The sequence below is a fragment of the Monopterus albus genome, unplaced genomic scaffold (assembly GCF_001952655.1).
Source record: "Monopterus albus unplaced genomic scaffold, M_albus_1.0 scaffold6.1, whole genome shotgun sequence".
Taxonomy (NCBI): domain Eukaryota; kingdom Metazoa; phylum Chordata; class Actinopteri; order Synbranchiformes; family Synbranchidae; genus Monopterus; species Monopterus albus.
In genome coordinates, this window is record NW_018127886.1 from 4,925,948 (window position 1) to 4,935,584 (window position 9,637).

General features: G+C 38.6%; 2 protein-coding genes across 3 annotated transcripts in view; one reads left to right on the forward strand and one right to left on the reverse strand.

Moving 5' to 3' along the window:
• The window catches only part of dffa (DNA fragmentation factor, alpha polypeptide), an 8,868-nt gene extending 6,443 nt beyond the window's left edge, over nt 1-2,425 (forward strand). For both annotated transcript variants that reach the window (XM_020617162.1, XM_020617169.1), the window contains exons 4-6: nt 106-310; nt 1,522-1,649; nt 1,920-2,425. In XM_020617162.1, coding sequence (XP_020472818.1) covers nt 106-310; nt 1,522-1,649; nt 1,920-2,123 — 537 coding nt within the window. In that variant the 3' untranslated portion in view covers nt 2,124-2,425. The remainder of the gene's footprint in view (nt 1-105; nt 311-1,521; nt 1,650-1,919) is intronic.
• Nucleotides 2,426-4,324: 1,899 nt separating this feature from the next.
• masp2 (MBL associated serine protease 2) overlaps nt 4,325-9,637 on the reverse strand; it is a 20,693-nt gene continuing 15,380 nt past the window's right edge. The window contains exons 5-7 of the mRNA XM_020615566.1: nt 7,510-7,641; nt 4,858-5,054; nt 4,325-4,669 (exon numbers count right to left, since the gene is read on the reverse strand). Coding sequence (XP_020471222.1) covers nt 4,496-4,669; nt 4,858-5,054; nt 7,510-7,641 — 503 coding nt within the window. The 3' untranslated portion in view covers nt 4,325-4,495. The remainder of the gene's footprint in view (nt 4,670-4,857; nt 5,055-7,509; nt 7,642-9,637) is intronic.

Here is a 9,637-nt window from a genome sequence, read left to right on the forward strand (position 1 = left end):
TGAGACACACACACACACACGTGTCATTTTGCTAAGACTTAAAATTGTTATCCTATTGCTGTATTGTTTTCAAAGTTGTATATTTTCTGTCGCCTGCTGTTCCAGGCTTTAGTGGATGCCCCATGCCCTGAGCTAGCTTCTGCTCTGGGTTTGCAAGAGAAGAAGGCCAAGGACCTCCAGGAGACACTGCAGAGGGTTTTGGATCGGAGAGAGGAAGAGAGACAGTCCAAGGAGTTGCTTCAGCTCTACATCAACACTGTGAACAAAGAGAACAGACAACAGCAGAATCCAAGTCATCACAGTCAGGGAGGTATGACTCTGTCATTACGTGGTGGTTTTAACTTGTCCAGTTCGGAAATTCTTATCTTAAATGAAGATATGGGGCATTTCATTCTTGCCTTACACTCTAAAGAGGTTTCATAGCTTATACTGTGACTGGCACAATTTAAACTGTGATGTGTCTCCTCCCTGGCTGGAAAGACTTTTTAGCTTTTTTTGTGTTTCAGTTGTTTAAAGAAAGTCTACAGAAACTTTACAGAGTATCTTACAGCAATAATCTGTCACAGAGAGTTCTCCAAGAAAGTCAGCAGTCATTTTAGAGATATGGCCAACTTTGTATTATTGCCTCTGCAAAACTATTACTGCATCTTTTGAAGAGCCAATAGTCTGTTAAATACAAAGTCTCAAGTAGTCTCAAGTAGCCCTGTCAGAGCCTTTAAGAGCCTGTTGTTAATATAAAAATGCAGCGTAATATGTGGCATTGGTGTCTAGCTCTGCGTTTTGCTCTGATGGTCTGTTTCTGAGATCATCTTGTAGCTGTAATTGTGTTATTTAGTTGTTTGAGATTTAAATTAGTTTTTAATAATAAAATAATATTGGTTTATATATAAAGTGTTTGCGGTAAAAAAAATAATACATTTAAAATGTCAGAGGTACTCCTATATCTTCCTTCATTTTAAAATAAAATTTGAATGAATAGCTGCGATGAATAAACATGCATACATCATCCTGCAAACTAATCAGTGTTATCGTATGACTGTGTAGCCTTGCAGGAAGGTTAATACCTATAAACTGCTTGTTCTTTTAATGAGGGTCAGGGACATCGCAGACAAAGCCATAATCAGCATGCAGGGCTGGCCTGGCACAATATAGAAAAAAAAATTGAGGGATGTGCAGAGGCCAAAGCGTGTAGTCACAGTAACTAAAGTAATCAAGCAGGAAGAATTCTCCCAAAACTATAGATTTTTTTTAATTCAAAAATACATGTGGTGAAAACAGCTGTAAGTATTATTTCTTAAGTTTTTTTTGTTATTTAAATGCCAACACTGTGATAAATCAGTAATCAGTGTATTCGCTCTACTGCCTGTTTGTATGCACATGGCTCATAAGGAAAAAGCTGTACTTATGTTTTTTGGTCACTAGGTGGAACTATTGTCGCTGTATATTAATCCCATCTCTTGCAGTGATTTATTACAACTATACCCCTTTTATACTAAGAGACAACCTGTTTAAATTTGTCAGGGGCTGGCGACATAGATGTGCTGGAAGAAGTGGAGGTGGACTCTGCATGTGGATTCATGTCCAGAACACTGAGGGTCCTTAAAGGCAAAACAAGCCCTGAGACCAGGCTCTCCACTGAGGAGCTGCAGGTAGTCCAGTCACACCACTGATCCAGTCTACCTCAAAACATCTGCAGAAGAAAAGTCCTCCGATTTGACTTTTATATATGTACTGTATATAACTGCAAATGCCTAAAAATGATGATGCAGCTTGCATAAAACTGCAAGTCATAACACAACACATCCATCCAAAACTGAACATTAAAATCTTTGCAGATGATAGGAGTTCTCACAGGGCTCACTGACTCACATGTTGACATTGCTGGTGTTTGAACTGAAGCCTCTTCCGTGTGTCTTTAGATGATAGTGACCAAAGGGGTTGAAGCTATGGAAGAGGTGCTGGGCTGGGACAGAGTGAGGACCTCAGCGCTGCTGCAGGCCTGTGAAACTGAACTGACAAGACGCCTCCAGCAAGTTCAGGCTGTGCAGTCCATCAGGAGCAACACACGGCCAAGCAACCCCCGGCAGTCCAGTCAGAAGAGCACAGAGGAGGCCAAAGAATAGCAACTAGGCTTCACCTGAGCATAGACTGATAAGAATTCACACTACCTGCCTCAGGGTCAATAGAACAAGTCTGTGTTACTTATAATGTCCATAATGCTGTAATCCATGAATACTAATATATGTTGACATTTGCATTGTTTTGTAAAACTTGCAAACCACTGGAATGCTTTTGCCTCAAGACGAAGCAGAATGATTTGCACCAGTCGTCTTTATTAAGGCATGTTGACATTGGCATCACCTTTCTTTTGGCTCCTTATTTTGATCATTTCTGTGCTGTGAAAATAAACAGATATAAACAGCCATGTGAAAACTTAAAGTAACAGTTTAACATTTTGGGGAATGCACTTATTTGCTTTCTTGGTACGAGTTAGATGAAATGATTGTATTTTTTTTTTACACTTCTGTGTACAGTTAAACTAGATGTGACATGTTAACTAAGGACATTTAGAGCTTAGATCTTCTCATGTAACTATCAGAAAGAAAGGCAATAGGCTTGTTTCCCGAAATAAAGAACTATTTAGGTTTTGTATAAACTGTTACTGTTGAATCAGATTCCTAGTATCAAGATGTACATTCCTCGCCCTCTTAAACACGACCAATTAAGGCAGAGGGTTTGCACTGCATTTTATTTTAAAACTTTCAGTTAAAAACAGTTAAGGAATATACATTAAACTAGCAAGGGAACCTTTGTGGATCTCCAACATATGAGTGGCAAGAATAGGTGATTTTGTTTCTGTTAGAAATAATTTACATTTACTGCCACTAGTGGCATTTACACTGTGAGTGTAGGGGATCTAGTGGAGGGTATAGAGTAGCAGTGTGTTCTTCTTTCTGTCAACCAGGCCACCTTGTGCCTTATAACTTTCTCCTGTTTTTCTTCCTGACTGAATCCTGCAAAAGGAGACAAATGTTATGTTCTTGTCACAGTTCAACTGTTTTTGCTCCCCCATTGCATTTGTACAACAGTCTTTAATGCACCTTGGTATGAAATGCCATCATTATTTGTGACCATTAAAGGAATCTCTACGTCAAGAATGGATGTTAGAAATCTAAAATGATGAGCACAGGAACTCCCCACTGATGGCACAGTACAAAAATAACTTATTCAACACTGTGTTTGAATCCTATGACTTTGTATTTTGACTCTTCTTCTGCTCAAGACTTGCTCAAAAGCTGAGTATTTTTTACATTAGTTTTAGGCTTAAAGTTTGGAGCTGTTCTCTGAAAATGAAAGATACCACAAAACACTCAATAGTGAAGACTCTTCCATAGAAAATACTTGCATATAAGCCTGTCGGCTCCATGCTGCTGCTAGATATTTCCCAACAGTTGGTTAATGGGTTTCATGGTGTGCATAATTCCTGTGGCGCTGACTCCAACTAGGCTGAACAGTCAGAAGTAAGCGTGATGCTGGAGCAGTTGATTGTGCTTTCATGTGTCACACTGTCTCGGTGGATTAGATTATGAGTTAACAATGTTGAAGGTTTGCTTGGTAAACATCCATTTGCCCTGAGGACCAGCTGGATATTTCATGTTGGAAACAGACTTTGTCCTATGTGCTCAGATGACTTTCAGAGAGCAAATACCCACTGAGGAACATATGATTCTGTAGGGTTGCAAACGCCAAGCACTGTACTGTCTGTAGCAGCATAACAGTTGAGTCAAAGTGAACAGATTGAGGTTTAGAAAAATTATATGTTCACAGAAATAAATCAACACAAGTACATTTCATTTTCACATCCACATACTCAGGCATGGTCCTTTGCCCCACAGATGGAGTAAAGACTCAGATGAGAGGCAATTTCATGTGACTGAAGAAACCTCTAATGAATGCTTTGATAGAGGAGTAGGAGCTGCTGAGAGCAAGCTGCATAATGTATGAAGGTTAAACAACTAGCATTCACCCCTCTTAGACCAGTCCAGTCCAGAGATTTTAAACAAGATTAGCTTATTATTTCTGAAAGGGCATTTGTATTCAGCAAGTACAGAGCAGGTTAATTATTTGCAATCAGCTACAGGAATTTTTTTTTTTAATCAAAATACTTGTTAGATCACCTATAGCCACATATGTTATGGCCACAAAACATACAATCATACAAAACTGTTGTCTTATGAAGTCATGTTATTTGAGTCCACCATGAAAACAATAGTGATAAAACACCAAATACAAAGGTGATTGAAAAAGGATTGTGTTGGTGAGATTATAGCAGCATCTTTCCAATGAAAGAAATAAAACAATGACAATTAGATTAGGACTTAGCTAGTGTTCTGCTAGCCTCATGGATAAGCCCAATTCCCAAGATTCATCACCAAATTTATGATTGGTTTAAGATGCAACAATATAACGTCACCGTGTAAAGGCCAGTAAGACTTTAAGTTAAAATGAGGGATTCAACATTAGTACTGGTGTACTTGATTTTCCATCCCTTGTTTTTCCCACTAGTGTCAGATCTGAATTTAATGTGTACTTGGTAACTTCCTGTGTCGATGCGTGCTGGTGGTGTCGATCCGCAGAAGGGTCCATACTCCTGCCCAGATGTTGAAATCTTTCAAAAGAGAAACAACAAATAAGAAACAGGTGATTCATTAAATGCCTGACTAATTGATGTCCAGCCAAACATGGCCATATATCACCCAAGGAGGACAATTCAGCAATTGGCTGCCTCCACAAGCATGAGGAGGGATTCATTATTTATTCATCACTGTGTTTGTGTGTGTTAGGTTCTGAATTCACCTTCAACATATCATATGGACAGGGGGCATCTGGGTGTCTCTCTATATCAAAGGGTTCCAGGAAGTCCAGGATTATTCTGTAGCCCTCCGGCAAACGAATAGTGTGGTTACACTGACTCATGGGTGGGTAGGGGCTAGGGTAGTTTGGGCTGGTCAGAATCCCTGACAGCGAAGTCAACACCTCGCCATGGCATGGCACTGTAAGGAAGACTCGCACACTCATTAAAATGCTACTCAATATTTTAGACCTGGGGTTTTCAAAGTGTGGGGAGATGAGCCTTGCTTCAGAAGAGAGTGTGAAACCACCCACACCCCCGCCCCAAATACTCTAAAATAAAATGTGCCTTTACCATTACTGTTAGTGTACCCTAATGTATGTTCCACTCAGCCATAACAATGGCTTTCAACAATAAATGTAAACATCTTTGAAGCAAACACTTTTAGAACATGATTCTACTCTCAAGGACTGTTTCTCCACAGTGCAATCACAAAATGAAAAGAGACAACAATAGCTTATTAATATAGCTTCAATTCAACAAGACCATAAATTGTGTTACAGCAGCTGTCTAAAATAACACACATTCTATCTTTTGTAAGGGCACCCATTGCCATAATGCATTATGCAAAAACTGCTGAACAACTCTTATGATCTACCCGCAAATGCTTGAGTTATACAGTAGTGGCTATTGAAATGTTTTTTTTTTTTGATTTGAAGTAAATAATTGAAACATTTTTTAGCATCATAAATGATGGCATTCATTTAGGTTTGCGTTATTGCCCCAGCAAGTGTGCAGATGTTATTATAGACAAAACAAATGAGTATTGCAAAGAGGCTGAGTTGCTGTAATTCATATAATTAGTACAGTCTGTAGGCAGATAATCATTTTTGCCAATTTGTTGCATGATTTGTTTTGTCATCCATTTTCCTCTGGCAGAGAATAATAATTTAAGGCACATCAACTGGTAATTGTGATTAATTATCTAGTGTCAGTACACTATTAGTGCTGCACACAGGTATCAATTTTTAATGCCATTTTGAAGTTGATTTTCCCTTAGGAATCGACAGTAATTAACCCTGCCTTACACCAGCTGGCAGAGATCAACAACTGTATGCATCAGTATGCATTTTCAGTCTGAAAATAGTTAGCACAGGCCAACTATGATAAAGTTCAATCTAATCTAGAACTCGATCAACTGTGTGCTTTGTGTTAAATGTCAGAAAAATTGTTTTTTTTTTGAAGGTTTGTTTTGCTGTACTGTAAAATACTGAGTATTTTTGAAAGACAAATGACTTTTTTCTAAAAAAAAAAGTCAGGTGTAGCAACAAGCTTACCAATTAACAATCTGTTACAGTTTTCATTCAGCCTTCATGCCAAATATAAAACCAGTAACATTTTATATTTTAATTGTCCTTATAAACACCCCAATACCACATCAGCTGTGCCAAATGAAAGGTTTGGCTATAATTATGGTTATACAGTATCATAAACAGCTGCTGTGGAGAGGAATTAAAATATGCTGTACACAAGTGCCTCATAAAGAAGTCAGCACACACTAATGTTAATTTTGTTGCTTTTTTTTTGCCATCGATATCTGCTGGCTCTGATAGTGAGGACACGAGGAGCTGAGCAGCAGTGTATTCAGAAGGGTCTAGTCTAGGTTAAGGCGAGTGGTGGTCGAGGCATTTTTGAGCCCCAGCGCAGTAAATGTTGAAAATGTTGAGCAGTGAATCGGAAGATGATCAAAGAGAATGGATGGAAGTATGATTGAATATGTCCAGGAAGAAGTATCTGATATAACAATGAACCAGAAACACAGAAGGATTTTTTTTAAAGGCAAAGAAAGAAAAGAGTTGGATGTAATAAATGACTTGGGAGAACATTCAAGTGACAAACTACATCCAGTGACACTCACAGAAGCTGGTCCTATTAAACAGCAAAGGAAGGTTGTGGTTACATCCCACTAATGTCATCCAGCAAGGTAAAATACTGCAGATGACAAACCTGAATGGATGAGCGCAAGGAGCAATTGGTGGAATTCTTTGTAGATGAGTCTGACCTCAGAAGTGAAGTCAAAGGAAGGTAACTGCATGCAAAGTGCATTCCAACCAGGAATCAAACTAAAATAGTTGATAGTTTATTTGTTTATTTCTTCAGTTAGAAGAAAATCTGTTGCCATTCAGGTGTTTTTATACCACAGCGTAGAGCATGTGTCGAGACCAGAACCAAGATGTATGTGTGCTGGAGAACATGAGTATGGAGGATGTATGGAAAGAAAATGCTGTAACTGTGGCATAATTATGTCAGAAAAGACCCTACCAGTCTGAATAATTATAAGCCTTTTGCTCTGACATTACATATATACAAGACCATGGAGAGGATGGTTACAAAAAGATCAACATAATGCACAGAAAAAAATCAGATAATTTTGTATTAAAACATATAGTATCTTCTCCCAGATTCAAGATACAAGACATCTATAGATCTGGTAACATAACAGCTGAAATTCTCCATTAAAACAAGAACAGAGGCTTTAGAACCACAATACAGAGACAACCACAATACAGGGACCAATGTTAAGTTAAGCTATACCTCACAATGTAGCTTACAGTAAGTGAACATACCTTGTGAGCTCTAGTATGCATGGGTCTTACCTGTGCAGGATCTTTTGTTGTCATGGAGAAGATATCCTGGTCGGCACGTGCAGTAATATCCACCGATGTAATTGTGGCAAAAGTGATCACACACTCTCTCCCCATCTATCTTGAGCAGACATTCATTGATATCTGTGAAAAACAGAAATGTTAGAGAGAGAAACACTGCACAATAAGTATGTATTTTTCCATCCATGAACATAGCTTAAATGAGGAGAGTGGTGTTATCTTTGTATGAATGTCTTGTAAATCCTAAATGTGAAAATGTTCAGTTAGACAATGTATGATTAGTTGAATTTGTGGGGGTCTGTAAATCACCACAGCTTCACCACAGCTTAATTAAGCAGACAGTGAATTAATCTGGTTTGTCTTAACTCTGGTTTATGCAAAAAAAAAAAAAAGTGCTGTCACTTGGTTGAAACAACCAGGCGTTTTAAACTAAGATTCTGCAGTAGGCTCCAAGCTGTGCTCATTGCATCCAATTAAAACAAAAGTTTAAATTGAAAAAGTACTAGCTGCATGAAAACAAAACTTGCAGACAGGCTTACAGGGTCATCAGCAGCAATTTCCTTAAGGTAAACTGAAAGACACAGTAAACTTGTCGTTCAAACGTAAGGACGCAAGCAAAATTAAAAATGGGAACATGGATTTGCCAAACTGCTTTAAAATGGCCAGGCTATGTTTAAATGAACCGTATTATCATGTTTGGATAAGCTGAAAGTTATATGTATGCAAATTAGGGGTGTTATTCTTCTAACAACTTTTGTTACATTTCTTTTCTGTGTGCTACTGTTTTGTAATTATTCTATTGTATATGCAGTCTCTCTTCTTTCTTTCTGGATCGGAATGAATATTTGAAAACACTGCTGTATATACGTGTGCTGATATCCTGCTATTAGTTCTCTAGAAAGTCCATTACTCTTGGTGTAATTAAAGCCCCTCAAAATGTTTCTGCCTTCTGGCAACACAGGTCACATGTCTCTACATCACCTTCCGAGGTGTAAAACGCTTGGAAGCCGGTGAATCGACCCTCATTAGAGTAGTCACTCCTAAAGACCACTGACATGAGGTTTCCGGCTGACACGATGACGGTGTTCCTCGGGGTGCTCTCATGGTTCTTCTCTTCTTCACCACAAAATCGCAAGGTTTCATTCCCCTCTGCCAAAACCTGGTTTGACAAGGTTAGAGGCCTTTTGGTGAGCAAACTAGACTCCACTGGCCATATAGCTCTGTCATTTCCACACTCAGCGAGACATACAGGAGGGAAAAGAAAACAAACACACAGCGCCCACTGGGCAAACATAGGTGTGATGAAAACAGTTTCAAGGATTATTTTGCACAAAGAAATGCTAACTGACACTCACCTGGCCATGTTGGTGTCACAGTCCTCAGATATTTTATGTGTTTTGGGAGAATTCACTCTTGCTGAGCTGAGGGTAAATGAACCTGGCTATCTGGGACAGCCAGCATTTGGGTAAACAAAGTGACACAGGCACGTGGTCAGTTTGTCATCATTCTCCACCTCGCACAGTCATAGACATACAGTGCCTTGCGAAAGTATTCGGCCCCCTTGAACTTTGCGACCTTTTGCCACATTTCAGGCTTCAAACATAAAGATATAAAACTGTAATTTTTTGTGAAGAATCAACAACAAGTGGGACACAATCATGAAGTGGAACGAAATTTATTGGATATTTCAAACGTTTTTAACAAATAAAAAAACTGAAAAATTGGGCGTGCAAAATTATTCAAATCCACATAAGGGATGACGGCAACATTCATAGATCCTGGAATGCACAATGAGGGGCAATGTTCATTCCTATTACAGAGGCCCACTGAAATTTTTTTGAGGAAAAGCTGTGTTAGACTGCATATTGTTTATAGTAAAGTATTTTTATATACAAATATAAAAATGAAAATGTTTCTGGAGTGGGACTTTAATTAATTATAGAAGTTGTGCAGAAGCTGCCCATAGCTCTACACAGTGATCCATGTGTGTACTGTATGTGTTTCTATGCTGCTCCAAATGAGTCTGTTCTGGTTCAACTTGTCTTATTAAATGAGCTTAAAAATAAAGTGACACCTTAGTTATAAAACACTGAGCAGGCTGTAACACACAAGAGTGTGT